A 16,127-nucleotide genomic window follows, 5' to 3' on the forward strand; every position below is an offset into this window, starting at 1 on the left:
GAGGTTGAGAACGAAAGGAAAAAAGCTCATGGTGCATGCGCGAAGCTCTGCATCGTTCGGCCTTGGTTGCACTGTTTGCATTGTATGCGCCGTTTGCACCTTTCACCTTATCGTATCTCCTTTATTTGTCGCGAACATCTCCTCAACAGCTTGTTCTAAGGGACCTGCAGCTTTGCTTTTTTTTTTTTTGTGTCTCAAGAAAAAAAAAATTGCAATGCCTGGATTGGAGGTGCCTGGCGAGTTTCTACGGCATGCGATTCTGGAAACGGTAGTGCCTTCCTCCCCCAGCTGGATATTGAAGAGGCCCTGACCTCCGCACTCGAAGATGGGGCCGATGATCTGCCTTCTGTGCTGTCGTCAATCAAACAACGGCCTATGCTGTTCTACGGTATGTAACAAGTTTTAACATGTTTTACCTCACTCTCAAAAAGCCCTTAGGCTTACAATCAGTGCTACAGATGAAACTCTCCCAGTTCGTATCGTGTTGCGACTTTCTGACTGCACCGAATCAACCCTGAAGCACTTTCTTCCACGACTTGAAGTAAGACTAGATGTCTATGCTGTTGAACCAGCAGAGTCTGTTGCCGACAACCCTACGCCCACCCGAGAGATCATTTTCTCAGGAGCTGTTAACATTGAGGAGGAACCTCTGGTTGTATTTAATCAGTTCGAGGGGGACGAAGGCAGCGGAAACCATGTATATCTAATATGGGCAATCGAAAGCTTTCTCAGTAAGCCAATGCCGATCCTGAGAAACCAACCATGGAGAACGTGTCTAACGATATGAAGAGCGCCCTCGAAACCGTATCCAAAACCCCTCACTCTTGTTCATGGCTTCAGCAACCTTGAACCCCTCCGAAGCTTCGCGATCAGAGGATTCCGAAGATGATTATCTACCTCCTCTTGTTCCCGCCTCAACCAACATGCTTCAACCCCTAGGCGTTGGGAAAGGGCTATCACACAAAGAGCCTTTCTTACCGGCGTCCAGATTACTTCGTGTGGTTCCCACTGCGTATAACGAAGACCCAGTCTACAACATTCAGCAGCAACAAGCGCGCCCTTACCGCGTAGCACCTGCTGCGAGTGCTAGGATTCGCTATTCACGCCTGACCTCTTACAATGGACTCGCAACCACTGTGGCCAGCCTTGATTTCGAAGTGACGCCATTTCTCACCTGCGAAGTGGTGTTTGATAAAGCGGAGCTTCAAATATCTGAAGGAACTCTAGAACCCCTATCCAATGTTCCTGGCCTGGCACTCCCTTTAACCTGCCGGCCAAGGGATGATGTCACCTTAGTCTACAAACTGACTCCAGAGTATGGACCGGAGACGAATCCTTCCTCCACAGCCATGATGAGTGTGCTGGACATCTCACTAGGCGCCGTGATTCGCCTTTCTGAGGATTGCCAGCCAAGAATTACCATGGAGTGGAAAACAAACGTCGATTTCTCCATGGCCCTTAATCCTACCTTTGGTGGACCCAGCCAGGCGTTACAAAGGACTAACCGCCCGGCTAGCCTCTCCATGTCCTCTGGGAACCAGACTTCGGCCCAACGAAGCTCTCTGCGAGAACGAGCATACTCTGTGACTGATGTAGGAGTCACTATCTCGTTCTCGGGACCAGTCCGTGTCCAAGTCGGATTGCCTTTCTCCTGGGACGTGTTCATTGTGAATCGATCCCAAATCCCTCGGAAGTTTGCCCTGATTGCGATCCCGCGTCGTAAGCGTGTAGATCCCCGGGGTCATGTTGCTCGCCCATCTTCTTCGTCCGTATCTAGTCATCGGAAAGAGCGAAAGGAACGGAAATCAGACCATGTGGCTGAGGCTGTGACAGACGAAAATATCGTCCATGCTATGCAAAAGAATGTGGCTGGGCAGGAAGCTGAACTGATCAGCTTGAGTACCGACATTCGAGTTGGGTGAGTCTTGTCTTGCGTCCCTCTGCCTCTGTTCCCAACTAACTTGGATTAGACCTTTGTTGCCTGGAACCTGCCACTCCACGGAAATCAAGCTCCTGCCACTCGCCACGGGTCCTTTACATTTGGAAGCAGTGCGCCTAGTGGATGTGAACACGAACGAAACGACCGATATCCGAGATTTGCCCGACATCCTTGCGGATGATCAACCGCGGCCATAGAGGATCCATGGGTTAAAGTATGTACATTGATGAATGATTATGGAAATTACCGGCGGTATCATTGATAGGGTGATTAGTCATATGTATAGAGGTTTAACACAGAAAGGATACTATTGTATAATTCAATCTAGGAATTCCCCCTCAAAACCCGGTCCAGATGCAATTGACGTCGGTGCTTTTGGCCTAAGATTGTGGTATAGAAAGACCGAAACATTCTCGGTACACGGGTTCTTGTGCGGTGCCCCGAGTTTTCTGTGCTCTTGATTAAACACACCGAATGCAAGATACAGATAGTACCCATATGAGTACTAGTAGCAAAGAGTAGTCAATATTTTCTTAAGTTCAAATTAGGCATTGTCGTGCGAGGTACGAGTATATGGAAAGAATCTTATGTACGAAGTACAGATACAGGATACAAAACTGATGGGGCGACGCTGTCTACATACGGTATGGACGCCGATCATCTTACATGGGAACCGGAGACACATGTTTCCCCTTCTTGCTCAGCAGCAAGAACCAACAATACACTCGTAACTCGTACATCCCTAGTCATTGACCGCATCGTAGTACAACTGGTACAGGTGGGGGCTGGATGCTGATTCGACAGCAAACCGCTGCCCCAAGGGCTGATGTTGAACGTCACCGGAGGGCACCTGACTTTTAGTCATTGGACGCGGAGTCACATCCTCCACTTGAACCCGAACATTTCGAATATCTAGAGTTGGATGGCATTCTGAGCTTCTGCCTTCTCCTGCATTCGAAAAGGAATCTTCGCTTCCCCCCAGTTCATCCCTTCAATCGCGGGAGGGGAATATCGTGCTCGCTGATTCTCCTCCAGTCCACCATTTCGTCATACTCGCCGCAACCCGGAAATCTTGCCTTCAAATCGTCACTGAAAGACACGCAGGCCCACTGTCAACTCTCCACTATGATTACCTCCGTTAAGCGGAAAGTTCTTGATGGACTAAACCGCCGCTATATTTACGGTCGCGTGGTATGCCAGGCCCCTTTCTCTCTACCGTTTCTTTTTTTTTGCCCGCCTGTGCAAAGCCTCGCCCCAACGCCGGAACCCCCTCGCTGACTTCTTCCCCTTCCCTCTCCACCAGCCTCTTCTGCACACGATCATATTCCTTGTCGAGATGGCTGTAGCTGCTCGCCTCGCGGCCAAATTCAACAGCCACTATGCTGAAAGGCCAGGTATGGACCCTGCCCGCCTGTATTCGGGCGCTTGGAGGTGATAACGGTGTTGCTAACTTGTCTCGCGACTACAGTGCTGACCACCATGGTCACCAACGCGGTAAGCCGATACGCCGGATTCTTGCATCTCACCCTCCAATTGAGATGCATAAACAAGGTGGAAGGAAATACTGATGATGGAAACAGGTGCTGGGTGGTGTGGCCGATACTGTTGCCCAGCTGATCACAGCCTTCAGGGCTCGTTCCGAGGGGAGCAATGATTTCATGATCGAGATCCAAGACTTCGACAAACACAAGCCCTCAGCAGTCGGGGAAGTCGGAAATGAGAAGGGGCTCCCGCCATTCGATTTCGAGCGCTTGACCCGTTTCATGTCCTATGGTTTCTTTATGGCCCCGTTGCAATTCCAGTGGTTTGGCTTCTTGTCCAGGGCCTTCCCTCTCACCAAGGTGAACCCGACTCTCCCTGTGATGAAGCGTGTCGCCTTTGATCAGCTCATTTTTGCACCATTCGGTAAGTAGCTCCGCAGTGCTAGCATACTTACTCCAAATATAAGGCTGACCTGTGTGGGGATAGGGTTGTGCTGCTTCTTTACCTACATGACCATCGCCGAGGGTGGTGGTAAGAGAGCCTTGACACAGAAGTTTAGGGATGTGTATCTGCCTACTTTGAAGGCAAACTTCGTGCTGTGGCCGGCGGTTCAGATCCTCAACTTCCGTGTCGTCCCCATTCAATTCCAAATCGTGAGAATTCATACCCCTAGAGCTTTGTTCCAATTCAAGTCTACTAACTACACCATTAGCCCTTTGTGTCTTCGGTCGGTATCGCTTGGACCGCCTACCTTTCGCTCACCAACTCTGCGGAAACGATCGATTAAGTGACGACCCATCCGGCAAACATTATGTCCGTGGTCTTCTCACTCCATATACATCTTTCGTCGCAATCCTTTGTCTTTCTCGGCGTTTAGGCGGCAATGGCTTTGATCCATGTACAGGAGATATAAATGTTTCGCGAGGAAGCGATTGGTTGCATTCCAAAAAGGTCTGACTTTTCACCCTGAGACCATTGCCTCGGGGTACTTTCTTGCATCTCCATCTTTTGTCCTGCCAACATATAGTTCGCGTTTAGGATTTCTGTTTTGAGGAGATTAGCAATTTCACTGGCAAGGTTTTTTTTCTTTGGGCCATCGGACTATCCCACTAGAGAGCAACAAGCGCATTTCCCGGACTACTAGTACAAGCCCCCGCTCAACATTGCTCCTAGAATTCCCTGGCCCCGAGGCTATCAAAGACCCCAGAGTGTCCGACCTGTTCCGCGTCATCGGGGGACCAGTGACATCAGTCCCGCATCAGCCCGATTGTGGCATGCCCGAGGAACCAAAGGGACCTGAGAGGACCTTGTTGTAAGTACTGAATAGCTAAAAGATACATTCGTCAAAGGCGAAAGCAGTAAGCAGTCAGAAGTAACGAGCTCTAGAAGAATACCTCATGGCTGGGTACCGCATTGGCGACAGCCCAGCACATCTGGATGCGTGTGCCTCACCGGCCCATCGCCCCACCACCTGAGCCCCTCCAACCTTTACTGTCGCGACTCACCGGGAGAGTTGCTTATTACTTCCCCCCTCCCATCTAGCTTTCTTTCTTTCCCGCTCGAGGTATTCGCACTGCCCAAGACCCTTCCTCAAAATGTCTCTCTCCAACAAGCTCAACATCACCGATGTCGACCTCAAGGACAAGCGTGTCTTGATCCGAGTATGTCTTATACCATCACACCATTTTGCAATGGCTAACATCTCTACTCCAGGTCGACTTCAACGTTCCTCTCGATGCTGAGAAGAACGTCACCAACCCGCAGCGTATCGTCGGTGCACTCCCCACCATCAAGTATGCCGTCGACCACGGCGCCAAGGCTGTCGTGCTCATGTCCCACCTGGGTCGCCCTGACGGCAAGCCCAACCCCAAGTACAGCTTGAAGCCTGTTGTTCCTGTGCTCGAGAAGCATCTGGGCAAGAGCGTCATCTTCACTGATGACTGTGTCGGCCCTGCTGTTGAGGAGACGGTCAACAAGGCCTCCGGGGGCCAGGTCGTGCTCTTGGAGAACCTGCGCTTCCACGCCGAGGAGGAAGGTAGCTCCAAGGATGCCGAGGGCAACAAGGTTAAGGCCGACAAGGAGAAGGTCGCTGAATTCCGTAAGGGTCTGACTGCCCTCGGTGACATTTACGTCAGTATGTACAACCCCAAGCGCGCGGCCCACGATCAAGCTTTCCCCAGAGCAATTGAGCAGCCAATACTAACCTTTCCACTCTCCAGACGACGCCTTCGGTACCGCCCACCGTGCCCACAGCTCCATGGTCGGCGTTGACCTCCCTCAGAAGGCTGCCGGTTTCCTTGTCAAGAAGGAGCTGGAGTACTTCGCCAAGGCCCTTGAGAACCCGGCCCGTCCTTTCCTCGCCATTCTCGGTGGTTCCAAGGTTTCCGACAAGATCCAGCTGATTGACAACTTGCTTCCCAAGGTGAACAGCCTGATCATCACCGGTGCTATGGCTTTCACCTTCAAGAAGACTCTTGAGGGTGTGAAGATTGGTAACAGTTTGTTTGACGAGGCCGGCAGCAAGATCGTTGGCGACATCGTCGAGAAGGCCAAGAAGCACAACGTTGAGATTGTTCTGCCCGTCGACTACGTCACCGCTGATAAGTTCTCTGCGGATGCCACCGTTGGCTCCGCTACTGACGCCAGCGGTATTGCTGATGGCCTGATGGGTCTCGATGTCGGCCCCGAGAGTGTCAAGTCCTATCAGAAGACCATTGCCGAGGCTAAGACTATCCTCTGGAACGGTCCCCCTGGTGTCTTCGAACTCAAGCCCTTTGCCAAGGCTACCGAGGCCACTCTGGACGCTGCCGTGAGTGCTGCTCAGTCCGGCTCGATTGTGATCATTGGCGGCGGTGACACTGCCACTGTTGCTGCCAAGTACGGCGCTGAGGACAAGCTCTCGCACGTCTCCACCGGTGGTGGTGCTTCCCTGGAGCTCCTAGAAGGCAAGGATCTGCCCGGTGTCGCTGCTCTGTCCAGTAAGTAAATTGACAATGGCGTGAGCTGGGATTCTGCTTCCTGTTTAATGTCTTTTTGCTCAAGCTCCATATCACGAAACTGTAATGTACACAGCCAATACTCTTTCCTAAAAAGAAAATATTCATGAAGTTCAAAACTACCTCTTCCCCTTCGTTGCTTGACTAAGTGCTTTGCTCGTTAGAGACGAGGCCGAAGCTTTAGAGCTGATCACCGCCAAATCTGCGTGATAGTCGGACCATATCGCGTTAGCAGGCGAGAAACATTTGAATGTACGCAAGTTCATGATTTTCAAGGCTCAAGATCTTATCAAACAACTGCTAGGAGAAAGCCGGATCCATAAAATTTCCAAGTGCACCTTCAAGATAAAGTAGAACATTAGGGTGAGAGCGGAGAAAACTTGTAGGATATGCATTCTTATGAAATACGCCAGAATCTTCAGTGAAGTCATCATATTAATACTCCGAGCGAGCTTTTGTGATAAGATCCATTTCTTAAAACCAAGGACAGGTCAGGCCTTGCAATCAAATGCTTCAAGACAAGTAATTCATAGCCATTTGTCCCATAAAATTCCCCAGGAATTAAATGCGGGTATAGTGTACGTTTATGCGCCAGAGCGCCGTATAGCGTATGGAAGGACTCAACATGATCCCAGCCTAGTCTCCGCCCCCACCACGCGAGTTCTCAAACCAATGGATGTCCTCTCGTGGAGTTTTACCGGTCCACGGTAGATAAGTTACCGCCGAGATCGACTTGTACTCGGAGATATTGAGGGGTTGGGAAAAGGTGCGGATGCGTAAGGCATTCATTTCATGCGTGTTTGTTTTTTTTCTAGCCTAGTTTGATGCTTCGACTTTCTTGAGTTCCTCCCTGAGGTCAAAGTATTAGCGTAAGATGATCGGCCATGAATCGCAGTTGTTGAAACGTGTGAAAGGATGCGTCTTCCGCGATAGGGAAGAGGAGACGTGAACTGCACGGGCTAGGCCCTTGACGGGTGTGTTGCGGGCTTGTGGCATTGACAAGGAGGGACCAGAATGAATGGGGAAAGTCCGAAACTCGTCGGGAGAAACTCACTTCAGCTGCTTTGAGAAATCCTCTGCGGCATCGTCGTCGTCCCAGCTCTCTTCCCACAGGTGCTCGTTACCGCCGTTGGCGGCAGACTGCTCGGTCTCGTCCTGGGGCCAGTCTAAGCAAATACATTAGTTTTCTGTGAGCCTTCCAGCGTATGCTCCAGCGCATGGCATAAGACAGACATGGGCCTACCTTCGACGGGGAAATCCTCAAACTCATCGTCTTCTTCGAGCACCTGCGGCTTCTGCTGCTGGGGCTGCTCGGAGGCCTTGTCTTCGGCCGGATTGGGATTCGACATGGCGGATGTGAATATGTGGCGTTGTTTGTTCTGAGATTGAGAAACTCGAACTCGGCTTTGATTGCGTTTTCAAGGTGGAGAGGGAGGACTGGATGCGGGGGGGGACTGGTGAGCTCTGGTCGACCAAGGTGTTTGGAGGTCGGTGACGGCTGACTAAGTCAGATCGGATCCATCAACGCCAGATTCCATATCTTTCTATTCGCGATTTTGTTCGTTTTGTGGACACGTGTATGTTCGAATCTTCATTTGGTTTGTTCATTTTGGAGACCTTTGTATTCTGGGTCAGATTATGGGCTTTTTATTCCGTGTTGCTGGATGATCTCGGTGCTGTTACTCCGGCCGGTGATGCTCCCAGTCCACAGTGCAAGTATACGCAGTACCGCCTATTCTAAGCTGTTCTGAGGCGGTACTAGTCAGCAAACCACTTGTATCCAGATCGAGTACCCATCCTAGTGGCTCCACGAGCCTTTATCTTCCGCGTGAACCGCGCGTCGAGTCCTTTTTGGGGTGGGCACTAACGTCGGCAAAAAGATCTCCGTCCCCAAAGGGCGAATAAAAGCCCCAGGAAACGCGCGAGCTTCTATTCGTGGGTATCATTGCATCAATGAGGCTCGGAGCATGAGCCCGTAATCCTAGGCGCGACAAGCCTCCGATGGAACCGACATTCTGTATACGGCTCTATTTGTTTCGCAGAATTCAGATTGTGGTCCGGAGCCCACCGGAGATATTCATGGACTACGAAGCGAACCACGTCTCGCTTCTCAGCCACCTTCGTAGAACCCGATTAGCCGCAAAGTTGGGGGCCTGTGTGTTTTTACTAAGATCGGACTTAACCGTTCGATCTAACTAGTTAACCTCGGACTTGCTCTCCCATGAAACTTCCCCCCTCTGCCCCCCGTGCTCGGAAAAGCTGCGTGCACATCGCATGGGGATCCGGTTGACATTCTTCCCGATCCGTCCTTGACTGCGGCCCCTTCCCTCGGAGTGCACCGCGATTCTATTCAATTTCTTGAGCAAAGACCGTCATGCTGCGTGTAGGCTCTTGGTTGTACGGCAAGAAGCCGGGCAATGCCTCCCATGACTCAGCGGATGAGGAAAAAGACTGTATGTACTGTTCTCTGCCTTGATCACTTCTATTCTAGCCACGAACATTTGAAAATGACAATCTGGCGCTGACGGAAATACTCTGAGCGGGGTGAAGTACATGAGGCACTGGCCGGTAAGTTGTTGTCTATTTCCTTGTCCACATACCATACAAACACTAATACGTCCCCGCAAAGGCGCTACCTTCATTTTAAACGACGATGTCGAAAGCGCTGAAAACGAATTGGCCAAGGGAAACTCGACTTTTCACAACGTGGGTGTCACTTTTCCAGGGGGCCGCGATGACGTAGGGCTTGCCAAGAGGCTGTGTACTGACCTTGCGGGACCGACAACAGCTAGGCAAAGGAGTCGTGGCGTTCGTCCGGGCGACATTGGGGTTTGAGCAGGATATTATGCGACAAGGTTCGAATTCTCAAATGACTGTTGTTCTTTACTGGGATTTCCGTTTTCTGAACAGTGCACAGCGTCCGAACGGTTAAACGAAGCAGAGACGACCGCTGCGAGCGAACAGCACCGTGCCCAGAATAACTCGAACGCCCCCCATGTATATCGGTCGGACATCTACGCCCCCGGCACCGAATACCTTCTCTGTCAGGCGATTGCCCAGCTGATGAGTGCTGTGGTCGGTGTTTTGAACGAGAGTTTGACCGAGAGTATTAAGGCTTTCTACAGACTGCGAAAGGCATACATTACCTTGGATGGCATCGCAAAGATGGAAGAAAAGTTTATGGAGGCGCAAGCCGCGAAGGGTATTGTACCCAGATCAAGCGATTTGTCCAGAAGCAGCGCCCATTCCGAGGCCAAGTCAGCCGCTGCATCTAGTGTATCGAACAAGACGCCAGAGGCGGCCGCTTCAGAAATCTCGCGATCCTCCACGCCAGGGTCAAACATCAACCATGATCCCGACTCGGATATTTTTAAGAACGAGATCGACGTCTTCGTGCATTCAGGAACAAATTTTTGCTTTGGAATCCTGTTGATTTTGATCTCGATGGTCCCACCGGCTTTTAGCAAGCTTCTATCGATCATTGGGTTTCGCGGAGACAAAGCGCGTGGAATTCAGATGCTCTGGCAGGCCAGTAAATTCCATAATCTGATCGGTGGATTGGCAGCATTGGCTTTACTGGGTTACTACAATGGCTTTGTTAGGTATTGTGATATCATGCCAGATGCAGCTCCCGGCGAGGACGAGAGCTATCCACAAGAAAGACTGGAGGCGTTGTTGACTGAGATGCGTGCTCGCTTCCCTGTCAGTATGCTCTGGATTCTTGAGGACTCTCGCATGAGAGGTGCAAACAAAGACCTTGAAGGAGCGCTGGAACTCCTGAGCTCGAGCAAAGACAGCCAGCTGAAACAGGTCAAGGCGCTCTGTGTGTTCGAAAAGAGTTTGAACGCTCTTTTCTTGCACCGCTACGAGACCTGTGCGGAAGCTTTCATCGAAGTAAGTCTTTCTTTCTTTCTCTCTTTTTTTTTACGTCGCTCCGTGTCGGGCCATGGCGGCTAACCATCGCAGTGCGTGGATCTCAACTCCTGGTCCCGTTCCCTGTATTACTACATCGCTGGCTCATGTCACGCTATGCTTTATCGCCAGAATCTTGACGATCCTGAAAAAGCGAAGGTCCACGCAGAGAAGGCAACTGAATTCATCCGCAAGGCTCCTCAATTTGCAGGTAAAAAGCGCTTCATGGCTCGTCAGCTTCCATTCGACGTGTTCGTTACCCGCAAGATCGCAAAGTGGGAGGCGCGCGCGAAAGAATGGGGAGTAGAATTGGTGGATGCGATCGGTGTAGACCCGATTGAGGAGATGATCTTCTTCTGGAACGGCCATAGTCGCATGACAGACAGCCAACTAGAGGATTCTTTGCAGCGGCTCGCATGGTGCGAAAGCGACGCAAATAAGACGTGGTCGCGGGAGGGTCCAGAGGAGAAGGCGATCCTAGATCTCTTGCGTGCAGCCGTTCACCGGTCGCTCCGCAACCACGAGCAGGCGAAAATGATTCTCTCCACCAGAGTTTTGATACATGACAAGCCAGTTTTCAAGGGCCATCTGAAAGACGACTGGGTTCTTCCAGCGGCGCATTTCGAGTTCGCTGCAAATTCCTGGATGGAGCGTCCGACCTACCAGGTTCACCACGGATTGTCGACTGAGCCTGTACAACCAGGGTCGGAAGCCGAAATGTTGCTCGTCAAGGATTGCAAGGAACACTTGGATCGGGCTGCGCGGTGGGAAAGCTATGAACTCGATGCTCGTATTGGTCTCAAAGTGACTGCTGCGCAGGAGGCCGTGCGTAAGTGGGAAACCATGCACTCAACTACCTTGTGATCTACCCCCTCTCTGCTGAACTCTCCTCCCGTCCGTATCAAGGCATGGTTATGTACAATAGAATTTTTGTATGGTCGCGAAAAGGGACATGTATTCCGGCAAGATTTAGACGATAGATTCACCAATCAATTTAACAATGCACATGTGATTGCAGACTGGACAATATAATGAAAGTCACACTCTCGGTCTGGTGTCTCCAATACTATCTTCGACCATCCCTCGTCGATCCCGCGCTCTGGACGCTGCAGCTCGGGACGTCCTACTGGGGTTTAAAGTGGCGCCGTGCGGGGTATCGATCTACAGCGATCACGAACTTAGTTAGCAATAGTTTGTCAATGAAGGGATTCACACCTGATGAGTCTGTGGTCAATTCGCAGCCAAGCGCATGATCGCTTGGAAACCAAGCCTTCAATGTCGGTCGGAAGCTCCCATCAACCAGGTCAGGATTGTCGCATTCAACATCATGAGGCCTGCGAGGGTCTCCCATCCCGTCTTGAGACGATCAGCAAGTTCAATTGCATGAGCAGAGCCAGTTACCTGCTCTGCGCAAGCTTCGAACAAAAGCGACGCGGATAGATGATCAACTCCTCAAGTTGAACCTCGGAATTTGGACTAGACACGCCGTCGCGATCTCTGTCACGCATTGCAAGTTAGAGCCAGACCGAACATTGAGGTCCATCCTTTGCCAATGGCTAGCGTAAGAAGAAGATTAGGAACGCGACCTCAGGACGGTATCTGCGGCGGCCAATTCCTCATGTAGATTGGAGAACCAGAATAGAATTCCCAAACGTCTCAATCGAGCCATTCATCCCGCCACCGGCTGTTCAGAGCCGTCAGAGCCGGTGGAGCCGTGAGGGCAGTTTCCCCGACAGCCTCCTCAGCGGAGGCCTTCTTTCGTCGCGGGCGGGTCATGGGGCAAATTCGGAGACGCGGCCGAGCTCCGGCTGAATCGCGGGTTTAGCTCGGTCGCAGGGGTCAGAGGGGCTTTAGGAAACGGACGGAGCTGGAGCTTCCAGGTCCTTTTGAGGAAATTGGGTGGGGTACCAGTTGGATCCAGACATTCGCCTCAATTATATTGCTAATGCTCAAACTTTCTGTTTTCTATGATTCAAGACTCTACGCGCTAAGTAACTAACTACTCAGTTCATTACCCCTCATTACATAAGCGACCCCGCTGCGGAGAGCTAGTCCATATTGGGACTAGCCACGGCGAAACAGGGAAAACGCCTGGAATGAAGCCATGTCCGGTGCTATCGAGGGTCGTGCCATTTCCGGTTGCAATGGTACAGCTGCTCGTATGACGTTTGAGAGTAGCAACATGTTATACACATTTAGTCTATTACTATACTATCTACGTACTTGTGCAGTCCTAGTATGGAATCTAGACATACCTTCCCCGCACGAGATTGTACAGTATAGCATGAGATTGGGCAGATATCAAAAACCGTCCTGACAAGCTCAAACGGGGGGAATCTTCTGCAGTGCACAGACTCCCGATGAAGGCTGCGATCGAGGCGATAGTTTTGGGCATGAACCGCGCAAGATACTTCGAGGCGACCCCTCCCTCGTGCGGAGAGAACCTGCCCGCCCACAAGTGGTTACGTTCCCCATCCGGTCCCAGCGCTTCTCGGAGGAGAGCGCCGGTTGTATTGGACTCGGTTGGATCCCCACGGTTGTTTGTGCAAGGTGAAGCCGAAAGAGGGGCCCGAGGGGGTTGGACTATATAATGACCTGGTCAGCCCAAGATCTGAGATAATTCGATCATCCTTCTTAAGCTTGCTTCTTCAGCATCTCTAAACTTGATTGAAACTTGATTGACACGAATCATCCCACGGTATGTTGTATCGGCTCGGGGGCTTCTCCCTAACTTCCGGCCCTCCCGCGTCTCGATCCCTTTGGCTTTTGATTTCCCGCAATCAGCCTTAGTGCTGAGAAGGAGCTCTGGGCCTGCGACGCGTCCCCACTCTCTCCTTGCCCCGCTCCTGGCTTAACCTGTTTGGAGCTCAAGGCGCTTCTCCAACCTTGCAAGCCGGGTCACACCGGCATTCACATCATATAAAGGCTGGCTTGCTGACGTCCTTTCCAGTTCTTCACTTCCTACACATTTTCATCCTTTCATAGACTTTCACAATGGTATTTGCTCGATCCCTTTCGTCTCAATTGAGGCGCCCCGCCACTTTCCTTAAGCCGTCCGCCACAACTGCTTTCGCTCGGCCTGCCTTCGCAAATGCACGCACGCTAACCGCCTCTGCCAAACTTCAGGGAAAAGTTCTTCTTGTTCTGTATGACGTAAGTGATTATATCTCTCACGCTTCATTTCCTCAGATCCATCTAATCAATTCTCCAGGGCTTCGAGCACTCCAAGCAGCAACCTGGTCTGCTTGGAACCACTGAGAACGAACTCGGTATCCGTAAATGGATCGAGGACCAGGGCCACACTCTGGTCACCACCTCCGACAAGGATGGTGAGAACTCCACTTTCGACAAGGAGCTGGTTGACGCCGAGGTCATCATCACCACTCCTTTCCACCCCGGCTACCTGACTGCTGAGCGTCTGGCAAAGGCCAAGAAGCTCAAGCTCGCCGTCACTGCCGGTATCGGTTCTGACCATGTCGACCTGAACGCTGCCAACACCACCAACGGCGGTATCACCGTCGCTGAGGTTACTGGATCCAATGTGGTCTCCGTCGCTGAGCACGTTGTCATGACCATCCTTACTCTCGTCCGTAACTTCGTTCCCGCCCATGACCAGATCCGCAACGGCGAATGGAACGTCGCTGCTGTCGCTAAGAACGAGTTCGACCTTGAGGGTAAGGTCGTCGGTACCGTCGCTGTTGGCCGTATCGGTGAGCGTGTCCTGCGCCGTCTGAAGCCCTTCGACTGCAAGGAGCTCCTCTACTATGACTACCAGCCCCTGAGCCCCGAGAAGGAGAAGGAGATCGGTTGCCGCCGTGTTGACACCCTTGAGGAGCTTGTTTCCCAGTGTGATGTCGTTACCATCAACTGCCCTCTCCACGAGAAGACCCGCGGTCTGTTCAACAAGGAGCTCATCTCCAAGATGAAGCCCGGTTCTTGGCTTGTCAACACTGCCCGTGGTGCCATCGTCGTCAAGGAGGATGTCGCTGAGGCCCTCAAGTCTGGCCACCTCCGTGGATACGGTGGTGACGTCTGGCTCCCCCAGCCTGCTCCCAAGGACCACCCTCTTCGTTACGCCGAGCACCCATGGGGCGGTGGTAACGCCACTGTTCCTCACATGTCGGGGAACCTCCATCGATGCTCAGATCCGCTACGCCGAGGGAACCAAGAGCATTCTGGACAGCTACTTCTCTGGCCGCTTTGACTACCGCCCTCAGGACCTGATTGTCCACAAGGGTGAATACGCCACCAAGGCTTACGGTCAGCGCAAGTAAAAATCTTGCGACACGCATATATATATTAATGGGGATGCTACAAAGTCCTCGTGATTGGTTCCCCATTGCTTTTTAACTGTGATTTTATTGGACCTGCCTGGGAAGGTCCGGGTAGCGCTGGAAAATTTGTATCTACGATTTCAATGAATTGATATCTATTCGTTCAATATTGTTCCCCCAATGTGCTGTTGTTAGCACTCTCCATTCTCATTACCATCGACTGTCTTCTGATATATAAGATAAAGGATTGTTTAGCCCGGACCTCCCCCCCACACTCTATCAAGTGGGTCCATGCCGATCTTCGTGTCCGAATGCTCCAAGGCTCAAGCTGCTCCTGATCTTGGTAGAGCTTTAGCCTCGGGCGGGTTTAAGGGCCGTTCTTGATAGAAATGGAAATGAGTGTCGTTAATCTCATCATAAATCTTCTGATTAATTGTAAGTGGCTTTTACGTCGGTTACAAGTTCGAGTGTATTGCTCTATTCAGATGCTAGGAATCCAGTCAAGCAGGCAAAACATACATTGGATTCTACCATAAGTCTTAAAGCTCAACTATGGGACTTCCGAACTTACTAAGGACGCTGATACCCAGCAGATTCAAAACGCCACCCATGCATGACCGTAGCCCGTTAAACAAATCAGGACTCTAGAAACCATCAACGTCGGCTCTCTGCATTGCCCTGTTCACTATCCTCTTCATCACTGTCGTCCATAAACCCTTCCTCTAATTCACGACTAAGTCGACTTTCGGTTTCTGCGGTGGTAGGTTGTCGGCGCCCAAGCGCTTGCCGTCGGGCAGCATCCCTATTCATTCCGACAAGCATCTCCCCTTCCTCGTCGTCGATGTCAATATTCTGATGATCATCGAGATGAGCGCCAGCTCGCCATGAAGAAGGGAGGAAAAACCGCATGATTGTGTCGGCTATTCGGTCTCGCAGCGAAACAGTATGGGCGGAGATTGTATGCAGTGGGAGGGATGGAGAGTAACGTCGTTGATAGCGGCGGAGGAACGGGATAATCACGAGGTTAAACAGTAGGTACACGGTGAGTGCAATGGACGCCGGCATCAAAATGGTCTAAGAAACACAGTCTTTTAGCACAACCGTTCTGGAGGCCCTGCAAGCCGGATAACGACGCCATGGCCAAGTTGTCGCTGCTCGGTAGAGTATCTCACTTTGGCAAAATTGGCGGAGGATCCCATGATGGCGATGGAGTAGGCCTAGGACTGCTCCAGCATGCAAAACGCGCTATTGAAGGCCGTAGGGCCTTAGGTCACGGAGTTTTCGGAATCGCTTGGGTAGGATAAGATATTAAGGAGAACCGCCGGGTGGACCCCGAGCCCGAGGTGTCGAGCCGAATCAAAAATGAAGCCGATGAACGAAAGAACGGCCAAGGTTCCCCCGAGTCGAAGAACTAGAGGACGAGACAAGTTAAAGTGAGGCGTTGGACAAAAGGCATCGTCCCAAACCTCCCCGAGGTCCCTCCATAAAATCCTTCTGTTCCACCTTGTACGTCCCTTTCTCTAC

The 16,127-nt window shown here is 51.5% G+C and overlaps 7 protein-coding genes across 7 annotated transcripts; 5 read left to right on the forward strand and 2 right to left on the reverse strand.

The window, feature by feature from the left end:
• Positions 1-214: 214 nt before the first annotated feature.
• Positions 215-2,136, forward strand: N7468_001875 (TRAPP trafficking subunit Trs65 domain-containing protein; the record flags this gene model as incomplete). The annotated part of the gene is made up of 5 exons (XM_058471172.1): positions 215-229; positions 289-388; positions 459-731; positions 790-1,918; positions 1,971-2,136. The coding sequence occupies 5 exons, from the start codon at positions 215-217 to the stop codon at positions 2,134-2,136; spliced, it is 1,683 nt and encodes a 560-aa protein (XP_058334313.1).
• Positions 2,137-3,064: 928 nt separating this feature from the next.
• On the forward strand, positions 3,065-4,208 carry N7468_001876 (Mpv17/PMP22 family protein; the record flags this gene model as incomplete). Its single annotated transcript, XM_058471173.1, has 5 exons — positions 3,065-3,122; positions 3,286-3,333; positions 3,563-3,844; positions 3,908-4,074; positions 4,134-4,208. 5 exons carry the CDS (start codon positions 3,065-3,067, stop codon positions 4,206-4,208), a joined length of 630 nt encoding a protein of 209 aa, XP_058334314.1.
• Positions 4,209-5,016: 808 nt separating this feature from the next.
• pgkA (phosphoglycerate kinase pgkA) lies at positions 5,017-6,407 on the forward strand (the record flags this gene model as incomplete). Its single annotated transcript, XM_058471174.1, has 3 exons — positions 5,017-5,082; positions 5,135-5,555; positions 5,641-6,407. The coding sequence occupies 3 exons, from the start codon at positions 5,017-5,019 to the stop codon at positions 6,405-6,407; spliced, it is 1,254 nt and encodes a 417-aa protein (XP_058334315.1).
• An 826-nt stretch (positions 6,408-7,233) lies between these two features.
• Positions 7,234-7,766, reverse strand: N7468_001878 (proteasome regulatory particle lid subunit SEM1; the record flags this gene model as incomplete). Its single annotated transcript, XM_058471175.1, has 3 exons — positions 7,234-7,267; positions 7,472-7,583; positions 7,661-7,766. 3 exons carry the CDS (start codon positions 7,764-7,766, stop codon positions 7,234-7,236), a joined length of 252 nt encoding a protein of 83 aa, XP_058334316.1.
• A 1,025-nt stretch (positions 7,767-8,791) lies between these two features.
• N7468_001879 (TTC39/IML2 family protein) lies at positions 8,792-11,193 on the forward strand (the record flags this gene model as incomplete). The annotated part of the gene is made up of 5 exons (XM_058471176.1): positions 8,792-8,870; positions 9,047-9,156; positions 9,206-9,272; positions 9,335-10,311; positions 10,384-11,193. 5 exons carry the CDS (start codon positions 8,792-8,794, stop codon positions 11,191-11,193), a joined length of 2,043 nt encoding a protein of 680 aa, XP_058334317.1.
• Positions 11,194-13,323: 2,130 nt separating this feature from the next.
• On the forward strand, positions 13,324-14,603 carry fdh (formate dehydrogenase (NAD+) FDH1; the record flags this gene model as incomplete). Its single annotated transcript, XM_058471177.1, has 3 exons — positions 13,324-13,482; positions 13,541-14,437; positions 14,475-14,603. The coding sequence occupies 3 exons, from the start codon at positions 13,324-13,326 to the stop codon at positions 14,601-14,603; spliced, it is 1,185 nt and encodes a 394-aa protein (XP_058334318.1).
• Positions 14,604-15,257: 654 nt separating this feature from the next.
• On the reverse strand, positions 15,258-15,802 carry N7468_001881 (uncharacterized protein; the record flags this gene model as incomplete). Its single annotated transcript, XM_058471178.1, has 2 exons — positions 15,258-15,677; positions 15,776-15,802. 2 exons carry the CDS (start codon positions 15,800-15,802, stop codon positions 15,258-15,260), a joined length of 447 nt encoding a protein of 148 aa, XP_058334319.1.
• Between the last annotated feature and the right edge of the window lie 325 nt (positions 15,803-16,127).

Source organism: Penicillium chermesinum (genome assembly GCF_028974085.1).
Source record: "Penicillium chermesinum strain IBT 19713 chromosome Unknown utg000002l:1.0-5270490.0:1.0-5274688.0, whole genome shotgun sequence".
Taxonomy (NCBI): Eukaryota; Fungi; Ascomycota; class Eurotiomycetes; order Eurotiales; family Aspergillaceae; genus Penicillium; species Penicillium chermesinum.